Below are 19,906 nucleotides of genomic sequence, written 5' to 3'. Positions count from 1 at the left end.
GGTAGCGTGGCCGAGCGGTCTAAGGCGCTGGATTAAGGCTCCAGTCTCTTCGGGGGCGTGGGTTCGAATCCCACCGCTGCCAGTTCTTTATCTTTGAGTGTCTCTGGTGCTGCTGTGCTTTTTTTTTATCTTTTCACACTAAAGCTACAGTCACTATTACTGCAGTATTAACTCTGAAAAGTGCTGAGCCACAGCTCCACTCCCCTTTCTCCGTAACTTCACCCCACTTCCAGTGTGACGGGCATGTCCGTGTCTCGGTGTGTCCTCAGGTTCTGCTTTTCCTTGTTTGACTCAGCGTGAAGACGGTTTTTCTCTCTGCTGACTGACTTCACAAAGCTCGGTGTAATTATGAGAATCTGGAGTGACCCTCAGTATCGTGACCATGCTCCCTGAGCAGCCTGACAGAACGCACCCAGGGCTTACCGATCCCACAGGAAGTACGCGACTGCTTTCAAAATAAAGCACATTCAGCAATACAACCTGAGTCCGGTTTCACCTGGATTCTGCCTTCTGATTTTTGCTGGCTTTCTACTGAGTCTGTCAGAAACAGTTCTTGAACCATGGTTTTAAATGTGCAAAACACAAAAGTTCTCATTCATCTTAATTCACCTGCTTTTAGATCACAATACAGGGGTGGCAATATCGATGAGGAATCATTTTGAAAAAGGGATAAGAAATACCCACGAATACATTTCAAAGATATAAAAGAAAAATATAGAAGAAATAGTTTAAAAAAATAATGAAAAGACTCAATCTGTAGGAATACTACTAACAGGTTCCTTGTTCTATTGAAAACAAAGAACATATTTCTCACTATTAGAATCAAAAGTACCGAGAGGACGTCTTTCAAGACGCTGCTGGACCTTCTCAGTCGCAGCATTATTCGTTTTTTCCGCTGAATTTTAAAATTAATTTCAAAACGTGAGTAAAGTTTCCAAAACTACTCAGGAATGACTTTTATTGTGAAGGCGCGGCAGAGGAAGCGGAAGCCCCGAACAGCTGAGAGAGCGGACAGATCCGGGAGAGCGCGCGGGACACAACCGGGGTTAGAACCGCGGAGAGAACCCGGGTTGGAACCGGGGACAGAGCTGGGGACAGAGCCGGGGACAGAGCCGGGGACAGAGCCGGGGACAGAGCTGGGGACAGAGCTGGGGACAGAGCCGGGGACAGAGCTGGGGACAGAGCCGGGGACAGAGCCGGGGACAGAGCCGGGGACAGAGCCGGGGACAGGACTCGCGCTTCCGCTCGGTCCCGGTCACGATGAAGCCGCCTCCTCGCGCTCGGAAGGCGCCGAACCGCATCGGGCAGGTGTTGGAGGAGCGCGCGCGTGTGCGCGCGGGCGCGGGCAGAGCCGCGTGCCAGTGGCGGCGAGCGGAGCAGCTGGAGCTCCTGAAGGCCCTGAAGGGCCTCCACCGGACCGCCGAGCCCCACCGGGACCTGGACTGCTCCCTGCTGGAGGCCAGGCTCCCCGGCCGCCCGCCGGAAGAGGTAAGACAGAGCCGCCCAACAGGCGGCCCGCGGGCCAAAACCGGCCCGACACAGCAGGCCAAGAGTTCAGTTTCTTGAATGAACACGATTGAGTTTGAACAACAAGCCTGCAGCCTGGCATTCAGCCCCCGTCCACCAGGGGGCGCTGCAACACACTGTCCCCACAGTGCTGGAGTACTTCAGCAGTACAAGTAACTCTCCCCCCCAGTACTGGAGTACTTCATCAGCCCTGCCCCCCCCCCCCAGGTCCGCAGTGCGCTGGAGCAGCTGAAGCAGCAGGTGATCTCCAGCGCCGCCCGGTGGCTCCAGCAGGCTACGCGGGCTGAGCGGAGGTCCAGGAAGCCCATCGAGAAGTGGACCCAGCTGGCGGCCGCCGTGACCGGGGGTCACGGAGAGGTCGCGACCTCCGCCCTCTCTCAGGTACAGACGTGCAGCATCAGCTGAGACTCTGGCCCAGTTCCAGTTCTATTTTCCATCCCTCCCCCTCGCCCTGCGCCTTCAAACGGAGTGTCGAGGGGTCGGGCCTGAAATTCCCCCGAAGAAACGGGACAACGCTTCCAGATCGTCACCCGTCAGCAGCGGTCGGCCGGGACGCAGTGAAGCCACGCCGGTGTTGTTTACTAAAGATCTTAGGATGCGTCTCCAGCTGCACTAACCTCCCTCTCCTGGGCAGTCGCGTTGTTTTTTCTGTGTGCTGCATAAAAAGGTTAATAATAATTCATACAAATTAGAAAGAAGGCATGTCGTTATGCAGTTGGCATTACCAGCAACAGTTTGAACTTTATTTGCTCCAAAATTAATGAAATAGTATAAACATGCAAAAGGATGAAGCTGTGTGTGAACATCCACCATCAATACTGCACCACAACCGAGATAAACATTTATTTATGCCAGTAGTTCTGTTAGACAAAGAACGGACTCTTATATATTGAACTAACCATAACAATAGTAAAAAGTGCAGAAGGCTCCTACACACCGTGGCTGGACAAGGATTCTTTATTTGCATCTGGAAAAAAGGCTGAAGAAACGCTGAGTTCTGGCTTCACTCTCTTTCTGCTCCTTCCTCCTTCAAACAGTGAACCAGCTTGTTGCTCTTCTTCCTCTTCTTATTCTTCTTCCCTGTATAAAAAGTGACGTGAAATGTGAGTGAAAAGTTAGGACTCAAAAAGAGGGTACAGCTGATATATGTGAATAAAGCACAAGTAATCAGTGTTGGTTAAAGTACTCATAAACCATACTCAAGTAAAAGTGCAGATACTTCACGAGAAAAAGACTTTGGTAAAAGTCAGAGTCACCCATTAAAATTTTACTTGAGTAAAAGTCTTAAAGTCGCTGGTATTTTCTGTACTTAAGTATCAAAAGTATTTTTCTTAGATTAAGTATACTTTAAAGTATTGAAAGTAAAAGTAAATTCTATAAATAAAAATGAAAGCGATACATTTTCAGAAATTTTGACTTTGTGAGTTTGCTTTGGCAGCATTTTGGAGAAGCCTCCATGTGAAGGAACAAAACAAATAATACAAAAACAAGCATTCCCTTCTTCTACATTTGTGTAGTTAGCACAGATCCATGAAAAGGAAAACACTTTACTATTTGGAATTACTTGAAATCTGAACCACTATTAATCATTTACCTGCCGTAGCTGCACGTCCATGTGCAGGCTGACACAACGAGAACCTGAGAGAACAAAACCCTGAGAGAGAGAAAAAATAAACAACTTCTTCTCTGTGAAGAACAAAGCCCTTTATTTTGCAGCCAGATAACGTTCCAAAAATTCAATGAACGATGGCAAATAAAATGATTTCAAAAACTGAGACTGAGGATCGCTAAACCTGAAGAGAGCTGAGAATAAAGAAGGAAAAAAAAGATCTCTGAACGCCAGCTCGGTAAGCACTACTGTAATGCAGATGCATGATGATGCAGGCCACCCACAGGCCTCAGCCCCTCACCCCACACACACACACACACACACACACCCAGCTGAAACTGAAAAGGTGCTTGTTCATCTTCAGAAGAAGTTGGTTTTCAAAGTTGTGAGAACTCAGTCTCGCTCTCCTCGGGGTGAAGACGAGGCCTGCGATGCTAAAGAGTCTCTGACACGCTGCTGAGGCGGGGAGAGGCGTGTTCAGCTTCACACAGCTGGGAAGGAGTTCAGCAAGTCCAGGGCTGTGTTCCAAACCGCATACTTACCTACTACTCATACGAACTTATTGAGTATGCAGTGTGTTCACACTGGCAGTATGCGATTTTGAGTATGCGAGAAGTTCCCGGATGCATACTGCATTCGCCAGAAATGTTGAGTAGACATCGTGAGTTCACTACTCATACTGAAATTGCCCAAGATGCAACGCGACAGACGTTTGAATAAACTTTATTCAGTTCACAATGACTGTTTCTTCAGGATGTACATTTAGCAAGCTGAGTATGGTTCTAGATTTAATCTTCCCTCCATCGTTTGTGCTCGTAGGTATGTTATGTTACGAGATTTCTGATTGGATTGACAATGATTAAAAATAGTAAAACAAAAACAAAACAAAAAAAAAAAACCCTTACATCTGAGAACAAGTCCATGCTGAAAGCGACCATGATGCACCGAAGACGGCAAGCCGATCTTTGTTGAAGAGCCGAAAAAACTCTCCGTCGGTAAAGCATCATAATTGGCATCATAACTGGTCCGTTAACGGGACACCGGTCCAAACGGCGACGCTAAGCGAGATATATTGCTGAAAGATTGACTTCTTGTTTTCAAAGTAAAAGCACAGATTTATAACTGAGGTTGTTTTGCATGAGAAAGGGAAAGGGGGGGTTTATTTTGGTGAAAATAACCGGAAGTGCGTTGCTCACTGCGGCTGGCTTGAATTTTGCTGAATTCGTCTGAACAAAATCATAAACGGCTGATATTCTGACAAATAAACGACACACTCGGCTCTAAACCACCACTTTGTCACCTAATTTAAAAAAAAATCTCGATGAAGTTCTACATTTGACGAGTTTAGAGCTAAAGTGAAATCAGCTTTAGCAGGTCGATTTCTGCTCATGGAAGAAGTGCAATGCATTGTGGGTTATTATTAGTATGCTGTAGTGTAAACGCTTCGCATACTGTTTGATGGACTGAGTAAGCAGGATGCAGGATGGATAGTATGAGTATGTAAGGATGTAGTAGGCAGTGTGCGGTTTCGAACGCGGCCATGCGGTCTGCTGTACAAGCCAAGTCTCCGTCCGGTGGCTTGGAGGAGTCTCGTGCTTCAGATGTGTTCAGGGCAGCAAAGAAGTGGTCTTCTTCAGATGAGGATGTGGCAGCAGGCTGCAGGGGGTTCTTCCAACTGCTGCTTGATGTAGTCTATGCCTGAAACACAGTGAGGATAAAAATATAAATGATAGGATTAATAAAACTTTATAACATGTATTAAAATAGTTTGCTACCGGGGAACACAGGACCCTCTTTCTAAAGAAGGCTCCTGTTCCCCGCTGTGTCATTGCGCACTCGGATAGGTTTTTTTTGTTGTTTGTTTTTTGCCGCAGCGAGAGCGCAGATTTGCATTTGCACCAACCTAGTTGATGTAAACGACAGTGAAATATAATAAAATATTTAATAAAAACTTCATAAAAAATTTGGAGGACTCTGTGTCCTCATCACAGCTGATCACGAGAGAGGGGTTGGGGTTCACGCTGACGGAGACGCCGAAATGAATGAATGACCTGAGGGAATGAGCTGAGTGTGTACCAGGCTTAATATGAGGCGCTGGACAGGACTGAAAACACAGACGTCCTCCATGATTCACACGAGAACTGCCAGCATTCTTACCCCCCTCCAAAGGCCGCAGCGCTCAGCCAGACCGTCACACATTTTGCAGTGTTTTTGCGCAGAACCACACCAACAGGTTGTTTGTCTGTAATCTAATGTATTAGAAATTAAGATAAATAAACAAAATATTAAGAAAGAGGCCAAGAGGATCAGCAAACCTTTTAATGCCTCATGTCGTCTTTATTAATGCCTCTTTAATTTTTACGGTGCACATTTCAGCAGCTTCACCTCTCACTCACACTCCGCGCACTCATTTCCCTGATAAACACACACACACACACGCCAACACACACAAAATAGTTGTATTATTAACCGTCAATAATAATCATGAACATATTAAAATGAGTAAAATAAGTCTCCCCGGCTGCGCACCAGGACGGACCCCCCCACACGGTCCGTCCTCACCCTGCTCAGTTGATTCTGGGACTGCAGGCTCCACAGGACAAAGGGATTTATTCAGAAAATATGTTCGTTCTAAAATTAATTTTTGGAAACGAAAAACACTTGGTTTGCTGTACTTTGATGGAGGATATAATATTTTACCTGAACCTGTAACTGGCCCCTCTGGAGACGCTGCAGGGCTCCTGCTGTCCTGCCGACCCCCCCTCACTGACCTCCTTGCTAAATCTTCTTCCACCTTATATCTTTTTATTGTCTTTCTTTTGGGATTTGGTTGATGTTTTTGGCCGTCTGTCTGACTGTCTGCTGTCAGAGCTCGCTCCCTGTTCAGATGCGCTCATATGAACCTAAACAAATCAATCGCAGAAAAAGAAGTGCGTCTTTTTTAATCTTTTGGCGGGGAACATCGGACCCTTATGTGGAAAAAGGGTCCTATGTTCCCCGGTCCATACGAAGCGGGGAACATCGGTACGCTCCCAGCGGCACTGCATCCGGTATGAGGAACCTTTCACGCCGATGTACAAACACAATTCTTTCAAGTATGGCCATGGGTGTTGGTCTTCATCACCACCGTCGTCTGTCACCGGCGGAGTGGTAGCAGCAGCCGATGAACTGGCGGGAGCAGCAGGCGCGTTTGGTGTGCTTTCATCACCCTCCAGCAACTCGTTACTCGCCATCTTTACCCGAAGCTCGTCTTCGTCGATACCACAGACATATACACTGGACCCCTCACGACTGGCCTGTTCGTACGTCAGTCTGTCCGCCATCTTGGGACTGGCGTTTCTGAGGAATTCAGAGACGATGCCTCACCACTGCTCGGCTTGGGGTTGTGCAAACCGACAAAATAAAGACTGTAAACTGCGTGGAATTACCTTCCACAGGTAAGAGAAAGTGTGTTTGTTGTTGTGTTTAGCTCACATAATATTTGCTTTGGAGATAGCATTTTTTACACGGTTCCACTTGACTTATTTATTCCGTTGCTAAAGCTATGCTAACCCGCGGTTTAAACTAACGGATTCTATTTATGTCACAGTGCTTGGAGTTTTACATTTTGAAATAAATTATTTGCTTTCAACGAAATGGTCATAAATGACGGCTGTTTAATCACTTTTTTTGGCATTTGAAGGTTTCCCACCAACAAATGTGTGAGGAAGCAGCGGGAGGCAGCTCTCCGGAGAGAGGCTTTCGTTGCGACCTCGTACTGGAGGCTCTGCAGCGCTCCGAGGAGAAGGACCTCGACAGGACGGGTCCGACTGTCCGGATCAGGGATGGAGTATCACCATCTGTATTCAGCTTCCCAGCTCATCTCAGAAGAGTCAGTGCATCACGAGGTGATGAGGTTAAAACAAGACCACGCTGTTTAGAGGATTATTTTGTGGTCAGGACGGCTGATGGCGCGAATTAGCAGCCTCCCTTCCGTCAGTCTGCCCCAGGGCAGCTGACGCTACAATAGTAGTTTACCACCACCAAGTATGGGGTGAATGAATAATGCACAGTGTAAAAAGCGTGTTTGAGCAAGCGTCCTGAGTGTATGGAAAGTGCTATATAAAATCAATGCATTGTTATTATTAGTATTTTGTTGAGCCATTTGTTGCTTAAGAATTAGTTCTATGACATTGTGTTGTAACTAGATGCAGCTTTCCAAGTGTGATTGCTTTCATTTCAGACCGTGGCCACCAGGACGAGCTGGACATCACAGCAGGCACTGCAGCGCTTCAGAACCAGTTAGTGGAGCGTTCCCCACCTGTTCCCGAAGGAGAACCTCAGCTTGACCCCAGTCTGGTGAGTAGGAACTGCTGTCTGGCTGGGCTTCAAACAGCTGTGAGCAACGTGTCACAATCACTCCTGTCAGACGTGCACATGTGGCACTGAGTAATTTCAGAGAGACCAAAAGTGTTTTTATAGAGCTAACTGATAGAAAAGGACTTGAATAAAAATAAAACATCCTGCCCCCCCCACCCCCATTAACTCCCCAAAAAATATGAATTAATGGAACCAGTCAAAGGACTCAAAACATGAACAAATGATTATATTAGATTCTGAATATGACTTCACTTTGTTTTCAAACAGATGTGGTTCAATTTGAAGTAGTTACAGTAACTGGCCAGTAGGTGGAGCTGCGCTCATTAGTGTGTTTTGAGAAGCCTGCTGGTCAGCCGCCAGCTGCGCCGCCGCAGAAACGTTACTGTTATATTCTGTCGCTGTTGTTTCAGGTGAGGAAAATTGGAACCATAACTATAAGTAAATAAAGTAAAATAACATGATCAAGCCTTTGATTGTGACTGACATCTGAAATTGTTCGGATCGTGATGGTGAATATAAATGAGTGAGCCCGCAGTAAACACTTAACAGCTCCAACCGGCGCCATCTCTCCAGCAATATTGCAAAGAAACGTTAAAAACTGTCTTCTAAAGGGGTTTAGATCGGCAGCTGTGGGCAGGGAGGAGGGCTCCAGCTGGCGACGGGTTGTAAGGAGGTGGAGCTTTACGTGAATGAATGAATGAAGGAACGAACGATAAGATTCATAAGGCCCGCCCACAATGCAGGTCTAACCAATAGTACAGTAGTTTCCGGTGGGTTGCGTGAATACGGCTGAAGATGATTTGTCTAACGATCTGTGACATTGTAAGAAGAATGAGTCAAATTGAAAACATGACCTCAGTTGTCGATTTCGTTATTATTATTTTGAACATAGAGAAGGACAGAGACAACACTAAATATTAGTTATTAAAAGACAGTTCTAGGTTAAGTTTAAAAAGGCGAAACAGTTCATTGGGGAATAAGTTCGGTTAAAAAGAAGTTCATTGATTGTAAATACCTTTTATTGTAAATTGTTCACTGGATGTATTGTTGTATGATCATATGCTCGTAATTTGAATGTTCTTGATGTAGATAAGCATTAATATGTGTTTTGAGGAGCCTGCGGTCACTGTAGAGTGAGCCGTCAGCTGCGCCGCCACAGAAATGTTATTATTATATTCTGGCGCTGTTGTTTCAGGGAAAATAAATCTGTGTTGCACACTTTTTCATTTCTAAAAGATGGCTACCAAGTCATGGAAACATGTTATTTTGGTCATGATTCTGATACTGTCATCAACCAGACATTTTCTCCTGCTCATGGACAGGCTCTCTGACAGAATGAACAGGCGTACTCCCCGTGCTGATGGTTTTAAAGCGCCTCGGCGCTCTGGACTGGTCAGAGAGAGCAGAGTTCTTGGTGAGAGCCAGGAATTACTTGATGGCTCTGACGATGAAAGATGGCACCCCCCTTCACCAATCAGAGGTTTTTGGCAATATGAGGCCTATGTTCACACAATAAGTTCAGAAATGTCGAGTTCAGGACATTCTCTCGACCGGGCAATAACAACAAAACACATATCGCGTTGAGTTGGACCAGTTCCCTCTATTGCTGCTGCAGGCGTCCTGTCAGGATGACTGCTGGTGGTTTTAAACATGACATGGACATAATGTCTATATGCTGCCCGGTCTCCTTCTCTTCTCTTCTCCTGCATCAAGTTCATGTGATGCTCTGTTCACTGGTTCCCATCTGTTTCTAGTGTGTTGCTTCTTGCTTTATGCCACTGTTCCAAGTGGCATCACTGTCAGAAAATAACGTAAAAAAAAAAAAAAAGGTTCTGCAGCTATGGCTTGTGGCTTATCATGATTTTTTTTTTTTTTGTAGGTACCTGTCTGTCATGGGGTTCCTCATTAACATTGATACCCTTCTATTTATGATCCCGGAGCTGCTTCAAAATCAGCGATACGTCTGCCCCCATCGCTTCAGCCAGGATCAGCTGGAGCTCCTCTAACTCCATCAGGGCATCTGGAAGGGATTTCAGAAATGTTCTTTCTTTCTCCTTATGACTGAGAGGTGTGATGGTCTGCTAAGGGGGGATAAAAATATATACTGTACATGCAAAGAAAAACTTACTACGTTGTTGTCAGCTGTAAAGCTTCGTTAGTTTTAAAGGTCTGATAAGAGTAAATGCCCAGAGTTTAAACTAGGGCTGTCACGATATCAAATTTTCTCTTCACGATTATCATGGGCAAAAAATATCACGATAACGATATTATCACGATATCAGCAAAAATTTAACTAATAATGGTACAAACATTCAGATTCAACTTTAATTTAATTTTTTTTCTCTCTTTTCCCAGATGCATTACATTCAGAATACCTGTCAAATTAGGAGTTGAAACAATATGAGAACAGTAACTGTACAACTGCATACCAACAGTGTAGTTACACTCCACTAATTAAAATCTGATGAACTGATTAACAGAGGATCCACAGCAGAGGCGTCATTTACGTCGGGTTGGTGGGTTATGAAAACCCACGGCCCTGTTGGGGTGAAATCCTGTACCACCACCACACTGCCCAGGATTTTTGTTTGTTTGTTTAAATCGGAGGCGGAATGAGCAGCAGCTGCTTCTCTCCAGCCAGAGGCGCCGCTACTGGCTAGGGCCCCGAGCTGAAGGGGGCCCCGAGGGACGGCTGACATCAGTCAATTTCAATGACAGATTTAAGGCGCTACACTAGACGCTGCAACGACAGCGTGTCGAAAATCCCCCGCATGGGGTCCTTTAGAGTACTCCCCGGTTAGTTGCTAGAAGGGGGCCGGCGGAGAAGACGGCGGATATCAGCGACACAACTTGAAACCCCCCGGACACATTACAATGACACGTCTGGAACCTCCCTAATGGGGCCCCACTACTACCCGGCTTGCATCGACATGCAGTCAGTGTTGCTAAACACACTTTTTTCGGGTTACGGGACTGTCTTGCTGTCGTTGTCGGCCACCGCTAACATGTTTAGTTCACTCGTGACGCTCGCTAACTGGGAGCCACGTGCCGCTACCGCTGCTCTGCTGTGTTTACATGTGAGGGGAGGGGGAGAGGCTGGGGGGCTGCAGGAGGGAGACGAAGCAGGGCGGAAGAACAGGAGCGGATTTTGAAAATACACTTCAACACGTTTCAAGTGGCACTAGATCCTCTTTACGATATTATCATGTGCGCATTTTGAACACGATATTGAAATTTCATTTTTTAATACCACGATTATCGTCAATACCGGTTTACCGCGACAGCCCTAGTTTAAACCACAGTACTAATGTACATCGATGTTAAAGTGTTTTTGTTGTTTCTCTCAGGGGGCTGGAACAACAATCCCTCGGCAGCCAGTTCCAGGCTATGTTCCGCCGCCTCATGGTCAGCTGGGGTGTGTCTCCTGGACAGTCTGGACACGTGGCAGCAGTAAATGACACTAGGCACGTTTACATGGACCACGTATAAGCGGATTGTAGTGGAGCGGATTGTAAAATGTGTCATGTAAACAACCGAGTGGATCCGCTTCACTCGGAGCGGATTGTAATTTGGAGCCGATTGTACGAGGTGGTCTACGCCGATCGACAATCCGCTCCGTGTCCCTTATAAACAAGTCTGACAGCGGAGCGGATTGTACTGGGGGAGTGTTTGTTCTGCGCATGCATGTAGTGACGTGTGACGTGCCAGTAAATGGGAAGCAGCACAGTCAAAAACCAGCAGAGAACGCCACGGTGGTTGAAAAACACTTTTTTAGTAAAAAAACCCCGACAGAAAAAACATTGGAGAGGCGAGATGGAACCAAATCGCGCAATAGCGAGTTGTATAAAGAGCTCTATAGAAGAATACAAGCGATCGCCGGCTGGTGTTATGGATTAACTGGTTCCTGTGTTAACGAATGACGGCGGAGGTCTGTGTAAACACATTTTGATTACAGCAGTTGTTAAAGTAAGACTCACAAATGACTTTAAACGTATACACTCACTGTAACTGTCGATAACCAACGTTCGCCAGAACGACTACAGTTTTCAATCATGTATTGGTCACAAGTTAACACGGGCACCAGTTAATTCGAAACATCGACACGCGGAGCAGAGCTCACACCGAGACGTGCCGCTCGGTGCAGCGATGCTGCAGCCAGGGGATCAGCCGCTCCTCCAGCAGCGTATCATGGACTTTTGGGACATTATTTGAGCAGATATTAGCAGATAAAAACTCTCTGCTGGGCGCTGAGGACTGCTGCTGCGGAGCTAAAGACCTGCAAGTTCCTCATGAGACTTTGTGCGCATGTCACAGGACGCTGTATAATCCGCTTCACCCAGGGTCCTGGTGAACGAGGATTCATCGTGGATCGCTTTGTATGCTGTATATGTATACATTCCGTTTAATACGATTGTTTACAATCGTATTGAAAAAAACACCCATGTAAACTGGGCCACTGTGTCCCCGTCTGCTGCTGATCTGTCTTCAGCTCCAGCAGCAGAAGAATCTGACGACCTCCCACCCCTGCTCGTCAACATCCCTGCTCTCGAGTGTGACCACAGCTATTTGCCCACACGTTCTGTGGCCTTGTGGACAATGCTCTCACATCTATCGTTCTGAGGATGCTGTCTTGTGGTGTGTGTCGTGGTCGCCTGGCGGCTGATGACCGGAGCGACCGCTCGCTGACCCTCAGGAACAGGGGAGGGCTCACGATTCCTTCTGAGGGGGCCGTGAAGGTCGTCACATCAGCAGAGACGCTTCATCCGCCAGTCAGAACCACGACAACAATGAGTGTGTCCTCTCTCAGCCGGCTGGTCCGTGCACACACTGGTCACATTGAGGACACACAGTATGGCATTGAAAACCGTCACTTTGGGCTCATGTCAGTGGTCGTCTGTGTTTTCCACCACATTGCAAAAATGAGAACACTGAAGCTCCAAACTGGCAGTTCACGGAAGAGGCTGTGTAAGACGGTACTCTTCCAGGGTCACTACATTGTTCAAATAGAGCAACCTCAAAAATCAGTTTGAGCAGTTGCTGTCATCTCTCTCTAAATATATGTAAATATATTGAAATATATAATTGGTGATAAGCAACCAGAAACGTGTCATGTGACGGGTTAGTTTGTAAGAATGAATATGTGAGCAATTGTAAGGGAGGAACTGAAACTCAGCAGTAGGTGGCGATGTAGCACTGCAAGTTGTTCTGCTGAAACAAGCAAATTCTAACAGTTTGTCCTTTCCAGGACACCATCATTTGTAAGCATTCTGTAGGCGGCGCCGTGTTTCTTTATTCTTTTTGTTTGGGAAGCAGTGCTGCTGGCAGCTCACCGGTTTTACCAAATATATTAAGTTGCAGTTAAACAATTAGTGTTTTAAAATATGTTAATATGTTGTGTTAAGCACTGTCTGACTACACTGTGTGGATGTTAAAGAAAGATAAACACAAGAATGATGATTATTCTTTTTGTTTCTACTGTTGAAGGCTGTGTATGTTTGAGCTGTTGGCAAGAAATCCAGTCTCCATCACAACATCGAACCCTGCCGTCTGGTCATCCTCTCTCTGCGCTCACCCTGCACCGATATAGTACAAGAAACACAATGCAGAGCTAAGCAGGGTTAGTGGAGAGGCGGCTCACAGAGCGGACGCTCAGAACAACTGGGTTACACTGTGGAGGATGAATAATGTGCACCACAACACAAAAAAAAAAATCCAGAAGGTAAATAGGTTAGTGTGTGGAAATATGTTAAAATATCTACATTTGTCTTCAAAAAATGTTATAACTTGTGCCCTAATGTACATGTTTATTGTACGTAAATGTCACATTTTGTGCAAATAAACGTTTTTGAACATTTTTGTCATGGGCTACATCAAATTAATGCACATCGCAAATGTCTTCCTTTTCCTCTCAGTTCTTCTTATAGGTAGGCGACATCCGTAATTATAAAATCATTCAAAAATAAAGTAATAAAAACTCCTCGGTCACGTGATTGTATATTTACGTGGTTTTTTTTTTCAGAAAATGCATCGCTGTCACACCGACTTTAATGTGTTGACAGGGCAGACTTGCCGCTCACAATATGCCCCCCCCCCCCCCCCCCCCCCCCAGTCTGAATGGGGAGGAAGCAGAATCGGGACGCCACTACCACTTCACGTGAACGCGCAAAACGAAGGGTTAGGGCCTGAGGGGAGACCTGGAATTCACCCAAACACTCCAACAAAACTCTGCTGTGTGTGTGTGTGTGTGTGTGTGTGTGTGTGTGTGTGTGTGTGTGCACGTGTGTGTGTGTGTGTGTGTGTGTGTGTTTCTCAGTCATTTTGAATTGAGTGGAAACATTTCTCACCGTAACACCGGGGAGCTGGCCGGTCACCAGCTTCACCTGTTTGCAGTGAACTCTTCAGGGTCAGAGGTCATGTGCTGCAGTGAGCGGTCTACCCACAATCCACCAGAGGGCGCCGGCGCTCTTCTCTGCAGCTCCTATGATGGGCTGGAGGTGTGTGTGTTTGTGTGTCCTGCTCTCAGCCGTCCTCTGGTGTCTCCTGTCAGGTCCTGCTGGTGGCGTCCACAGAGCCCGGGACGCTGAGGCACTGCGTCCCCCCGGTAGACCCCTGGCCGGCCAGGCGGCCCCCCCCCACCGCCGCCGGAGCGCCGCCTGCAGGACCAGGTGGGAGGAGCGGTGCTCAGACACTCTGTTATGTAACGGTTGGGCTCCTGCGGGGACGGGGACCGGTCAGGGACCTGGTTAAAGCGGACTGGGCGTCGTGTCACATGACCCCCCCTCGGTCGCTGGCGGAGCACGCACTGCACACGTGCACAGAGCACAGGCTGGGTGCTGCTTGTTGGCACCCTCAGGAGCGCACATGGGTTTGGCTGTGGGACCAGGAAGTAGTGAGGCTAGCCCCGCCCACTCCTGTCTCGGTTGGACAGGTAGGAGACGCGGTTCCTGGAGGAGACAGACAGGTTTAGGAGGACTTTCCTCACAGCGGCCAGTGAATGGGAATGATGTGAATCGTTCTTACAGTGGGTTTCCTTTGAGCGTTTGCCATCAGCCGGGAATGTTGTGTGAGCGCGGGCCGCTCAGCGCTGCCCCCTGCAGCCCGGCTGCTGCTGACGTGCTGCTGACGTGCTGCTGACGTGCGAGGACGGATTTTATGGACGTATCCAGAGAAGGTTTATGGCGGTGTGGCTGTGGCGAGCCGTCGTTACACTTTTTACAGATTGTTTATTGCTGATGGAAAACTGAAAGCTGGCGACGCCCGAAGCTTATCGCTGCTGACGAGAGGCGGCGGTGTGTATGTGTGTGTGTGTGTGTGTGTGTGTGTGTGTGTGTGTGTGTGTGTGTGTGTGTGTACAGCTATATGTTGTGAGGACTATGGGTTTATAACCTTACAAGTGAGGACAATTGTCGGAAAGTGAGGACATTTTGGCCGGTCCTCACTATTCCACAGGCCTTCTTTGGCCTTTTTGAGGTTCAGACTTGTTTTTTGGTTTTGGGTTACAGTCAGGTTTAGGGCAGGTTTAGGGTCAGGGTCAGGGTCAGGGTCAGGCATTAAGTTTTGATGGTTAGGGTGAGGGGCTGGGAAATGCATTATGTCAATGAGTGTCCTCACAGCGATATAAGTAAGTGTGTGTGTGTGTGCGTGCGCGGCGTGTCGGGCTGGTCGGAGTGTTCTGGACCGGTGGAGTCTGGACGCTTCGACCCGCGGGCTCCACGGCGGCGGCGGTGTGTTGAGGTCTGATCAGTGTTTCCTGCTTCCTGCAGCCGCAGCGCGCCGTCCGCTGCAGACTCCAGGAGCCCCGGGAGCAGCGGTTCGAGTCCCGAGCACCCCGCCCGCCGCCAACGCCCCCCCAACCCTCGCCGCGGCGCCCGCCTCCTCCTCCGCCCCCCCCACCGCGGCACGGGCCTCCAGGACGGCCGGGCCCAAAGACGTGGTGGACTTCGAGAGGATCTACTGCTTCCTGAGCAGAGTCCAGGAGCCCAGCTCAGCCCGGCAGCCCGGCCCCCCCTGGCAGCTCAGCCCCATGGGTCAGTCCGGCTCGGCCGCCCCCCCCGGCAGCTCGGCCTCATGGGTCACACTGCAACAAGTCCACATCTGAGGAAGTTTTTTTAAACTTGTTTTGAGTGAAAACATCTAATTTTACTGGATTTAAGATAAATTCACTTCAATGTCAGAAAGACAAAAAGACTTGATTTAAGTGAAGTTCTCTGAAATCAAGATGATTTCCACTTGTTTGTCACTTGTTTGGCAGATTTTTTTTAACTTATTTCAAAGTAAAAGTATCTTAATTTCAGAAGAAAAACTATCTGCCAGTAGAACAAGTGATTTCAGAGAACTTCTCTTACATCAAGTCTTTCTATGTTGATGAAATCTAATTTTTAAGTGAATTTATCTTAAATCCAGTAAAATGAGACGTTTTGACTCGAAACAAGTTTAAAAACTTGCTCAGATTTGGACTTTCTGCAGTCCGGACGGGGGATCTGTTGGAGGAGCTTCCTGTGTCAGCCGACTGAGACGTCCTCAGAGCAGGACAGACGGTTCCCTCGTGTCCACCGCTGTCCGACTGGACAGTGTGAGCAGTGACTCGGACTGTGGAATATCCTGTCATTATGCAATGATCCTCCATAATCAGTCATGGTCTCGTTATCACTCTGCTGCAGTAAAACATTCTGAACATAGTTATAAACATATTAAAGCTGCTGGAGGCAGAGTGTCCACTGATGATCCTTTAGGAGTGCAGCATCACTGCTCTACCACCAGGGCGCAGTGTTTCCATCTGTCTCTGTTCTGAGCTGAAAAGGAATCTCACAGCTCCAGGTATCTTTGACCAATCAGAAGAGCCCCTGAGGCTCTAACCGTGATTGGTCGAGGGGCGTTCGTCACACGTTCTTGTGGGAGGGGCTTAACTTGCGTGAGGGCGTGATGTCAGAGAAAACAGGACAGGATTGGCTGTGCTGGGTTTCAAATCGCCATCTTGCTTAGGTAAACCTAAGCAAGATGGCGGCGATGCCGAATCCTGCCTACAGCAGCTTTAAAGCTCCTGATATGTTTCAGATTGACGTGGTCTATAAAGTCAGGTCTTTTCTTCTTTTAGATCTCTAGTATTTTATTATTATTATTAAGATTTGCACTGTTTCTAATTCTTATTTTGCGTGTTTCCTCACTGTTTTCCCCGCTGTGTTCTGAGCCTCTAACGGTTCATTCCTCCACGGTGAGATAAATCAGGTCTCCTCCTCTTCTCGTCCTCCTGCATGTCCTGACGGCTGGTTCCAGAGAGCGCCGTGGTGTTGGACCTCCTCATGTCTCTCCCTGAAGAGCTGCAGCTGCTGGACTGCAACCAGCTGCACAGACACCTGTCCCAGGTACAGCAGCCAGTCCTCCTCAGGTCCGGGCTGGACCAGCAGCTCGGGTCCAGGCTGGACCAGCAGCTCGGGTCCAGGCTGGACCAGCCCTCCAGGTCCGGGCTGGACCAGCAGCTCGGGTTCAGGCTGGACCAGCCCTCCAGGTCCGGGCTGGACCAGCCCTCCAGGTCCGGGCTGGACCAGCCCTCCAGGTCCGGGCTGGACCAGCCCTCCAGGTCCGGGCTGGACCAGCCCTCCAGGTCCGGGCTGGACCAGCCCTCCGCAGGTCCTTCAGCTCCTTCTGAAGGTGTGGAGCCGTCCCGGCCGTGGAGCTGCAGGGAACACGGTGAAATGTTTTCAGACTGGATGAAAACGTCAGTGAAATCCAGTTTGCTAGCAGGACCCAGACGGCCGTGCTGCCTCAGACTGTGGAGTGTGTACGATGTGAGGGAGGACGCCTTCAGTCCTGCTGAGACGCCATGGCCAGCAGCTGCAGGAGGACAGGAGGACAGGAGGCCGCTCGGCGCTGTCCAGAGGCAGCCATTGCTTTCAGCCGGCCACACACACACCCCGGCATCACCGAGCTGCCACACACACCACTCTGGTGTTACTGTGCCTCCATGTAGTGAAGCTCCGGTACAGCCGTCCCTGAGGAACGCTGTCCGGGCTCAGAGGGACACGGACTGGACGTCCCCGTCCAGCCTGGCCACTGTTTATTTTTTAAGTGCGTGTGCGTGTGCGTGTGTGTGCGTGCTGCCACGTCCTCATGGCCTCTTTACCTCATCCACTCTCTTTTTATTGATTTTTACTGCAGAGAAGCTGCTCAGAGTTCAAAACAGCAGGCCTTATCAGTGGGTGTTTGCAGTGGGTATCACGTGTGTGTGTGTGTGTGTGTGTGTGTGTGTGTGTGTGTGTGTGTGTTGACAGTGTCATTGTTAAGTATGTATGTACTCCACAGATGGAACTGTTAGAAGACGGGATGAATTTTCCAGAATTCAGGTGTGTTCTCCGTGTTTCAGGTGTGTCGGTGTTTATCCGCTCCTCGTGACTCCGAGGCAGCGAGACAAGCCTTTGCAGAGCTGAGGGCGGGGCTCTGCCGCCAGGCCGCCGCCCCCCCGCACAGCGCCCAGCTACAGCCACCTGAGGCCGGCGGCCAGTCAGAGGGCGGGACGAAGGCCGGCGGCCAATCAGAGGACGGGACGAAGGCTGGCGGCCAGTCAGAGGGCGGGACGAAGGCCGGCGGCCAGTCAGAGGGCGGGACGAAGGCCGGCGGCCAATCAGAGGACGGGACGAAGGCTGGCGGCCAGTCAGAGGACGGGACGAAGGCCGGCGGCCAGTCAGAGGGCGGGACGAAGGCTGGCGGCCAGTCAGAGGGCGGGACGAAGGCCGGCGGCCAGTCAGAGGGCGGGACGAAGGCTGGCGGCCAGTCAGAGGACGGGACGAAGGCCGGCGGCCAGTCAGAGGGCGGGACGAAGGCCGGCGGCCAGTCAGAGGGCGGGACGAAGGCCGGCGGCCAATCAGAGGACGGGACGAAGGCTGGCGGCCAGTCAGAGGATGGGACGAAGGCCGGCGGCCAGTCAGAGGGCGGGACGAAGGCCGGCGGCCAGTCAGAGGGCGGGATGGACGTCCTGCCCCTCAACCCGTTCATGGTGCCTGTGAAGCTGCTGCGGCGCCGGTAGGAGGAGGTCGGCGGCGCTGGCTTCACGGCGGATCGGAGTTATGGTTGCTGCTCGTTGTGTAACGACTCACTGTAAAGTTCAGAAGTGAAACGCAGTGGGAGTCGTTGATCCAGCGGACGCTGTTCTACTGCTCCAAATGAAACCATAAACCGAGGGCAGGACGTGTGACCTTCACTTCTTGTTTTGTTAGCGATAGCTTTAATTTAGCCATTTTCTGGACTGAAGTTCTGAATAAAATCCATTTATGTCTGAAAACGTGTCGTGTTTAGATAATTGAAATGAGCGTTTTACTGTCTCTGGATCTCTGCTCTGCAGCTTCATGACCTGACCTGAACCTGTCAGACGTCTGTCAACAAGCGTGTTGTGCCACTTCCTGGAAAAGCAGCCTGAGCCAAGAGAGGCCTCGGGGTTCGCTTCTGATCCCATTTATTCAGAAAGACAATCCAGAAGAATTCAGGTTGCATGTATTGCTGAGGAGAATCTCTTCATAGACACACACACACACACACACACACACACGGTCTCTGGTAAGCGTCCAGTCTGGCCTCCATCCCAGAAGGACCTGCTCTCCAGCTCTTCGGCAGCAGCAGCTCATCAGTGAATCCAGCCCCGGCAGTGTTGATCTGTTGAATTATGGGTAGTTTTGTATGCCGTTGTCTCGGGCAGACGTCCCCGTGTGGACGAGGGTTGATCCTGAAGAGTGAGGATGTGACCCTGCGGTTTGTTTAACTCTTGTTTCTGCTTCTGTCCCTGTGTTTGTGTGACTGTTGCTTCAGTCGAGGTACTCCTCAAATCCAACAGGCCAGAATGTAACGATCTCAGATCAGTGGACAAAGTACCACATGTACCAGCTTCAACATAAATACACATGCAGTACGTTTCAATCCGCTACTTTTTCTTAAGAGCAACTTCAGTTCAGACACATCAACACATTTACTGAGGAACTTAATCCAACTTTACTGATGTCAGACCAGATCCTGCCCTCAGTCCTACACCTGAGGCTCGCTCTTCTGAAATATCACATTCCAGGCTTTCAGTGAACTGATAAACCCCCTGCCTCTCCCTACAGGCTCATAGTGAAGAACTGTGTGTGTGTGTGTGTGTGTGTGCGTGCGGTGGAGGTAGGCGGTGCTACAGATGGCGTCTGACCTGCGTCATCACTGGAGATTAACGGGATGAACACATGATGCCCCGGCGGTAAAGCAGGTGACCGGTGTCTTGGTGTCTCGTATGGAGACTGAGCTGGACCGGGCCGGTTCTGGACGCCTCAGGCGGAACGGGTCTGTCTCCTCCAGGGTCCAGACCCGCCGGGGGGTCGCCTCTGTTGGGACGGCCCACCACCGCCCTGGAGCTTCTCCCTCAGGATCTGCATGCTGGGAAAATGGCGGCGA

The 19,906-nt window shown here is 49.2% G+C and overlaps 1 protein-coding gene, 1 long non-coding RNA gene and 1 other non-coding gene across 6 annotated transcripts; all 3 read left to right on the top strand.

Annotated features, from left to right (window-relative positions):
• On the top strand, positions 1-82 carry trnal-aag (transfer RNA leucine (anticodon AAG)). Its single transcript has one exon. It is a non-coding gene; the product is annotated as a tRNA-Leu (tRNA).
• A 932-nt stretch (positions 83-1,014) lies between these two features.
• snapc2 (small nuclear RNA activating complex, polypeptide 2) lies at positions 1,015-18,761 on the top strand. Of its 3 annotated transcripts, none has more exons than XM_030088331.1 (7): positions 1,015-1,133; positions 1,206-1,488; positions 1,735-1,908; positions 14,043-14,160; positions 15,259-15,522; positions 16,769-16,857; positions 17,856-18,761. In XM_030088331.1, the coding sequence occupies exons 2-7, from the start codon at positions 1,261-1,263 to the stop codon at positions 18,513-18,515; spliced, it is 1,533 nt and encodes a 510-aa protein (XP_029944191.1). In that variant the 5' UTR covers positions 1,015-1,133; positions 1,206-1,260; the 3' UTR covers positions 18,516-18,761. The 3 variants fall into 3 exon arrangements, with proteins under 3 accessions (XP_029944191.1, XP_029944190.1, XP_029944192.1); XM_030088330.1 differs by having other exon boundaries at positions 1,029-1,102; positions 1,175-1,488; XM_030088332.1 differs by lacking the exon at positions 15,259-15,522 and having other exon boundaries at positions 1,029-1,102; positions 1,175-1,488.
• LOC115386119 (uncharacterized) lies at positions 6,016-10,924 on the top strand. 2 transcript variants are annotated; one of them, XR_003931278.1, is made up of 5 exons: positions 6,016-6,573; positions 6,819-7,023; positions 7,359-7,474; positions 9,375-9,563; positions 10,843-10,924. It is a non-coding gene; the product is annotated as an uncharacterized LOC115386119 (long non-coding RNA). The 2 variants fall into 2 exon arrangements; XR_003931277.1 differs by having other exon boundaries at positions 6,016-7,023.
• Positions 18,762-19,906: the final 1,145 nt, after the last annotated feature.

Source organism: Salarias fasciatus, chromosome 3, assembly GCF_902148845.1.
Source record: "Salarias fasciatus chromosome 3, fSalaFa1.1, whole genome shotgun sequence".
In the NCBI taxonomy this organism is placed as follows: domain Eukaryota; kingdom Metazoa; phylum Chordata; class Actinopteri; order Blenniiformes; family Blenniidae; genus Salarias; species Salarias fasciatus.
Note: the sequence above shows the minus strand (reverse complement) of the source record. Positions and strands in the feature narration are given on the sequence as shown.

Excerpts from the sequence above, each read along its gene's own strand:
- snapc2 (XM_030088331.1), top strand. The coding sequence starts at position 1,261 with ATGAAGCCGCCTCCTCGCGCTCGGAAGGCGCCGAACCGCATCGGGCAG. Across the intron at positions 1,489-1,734 it reads CCGGCCGCCCGCCGGAAGAG|GTCCGCAGTGCGCTGGAGCA; the intron begins GTAAGACAGAGC and ends CCCCCCCCCCAG. Across the intron at positions 15,523-16,768 it reads CTGGCAGCTCAGCCCCATGG|AGAGCGCCGTGGTGTTGGAC; the intron begins GTCAGTCCGGCT and ends GGCTGGTTCCAG.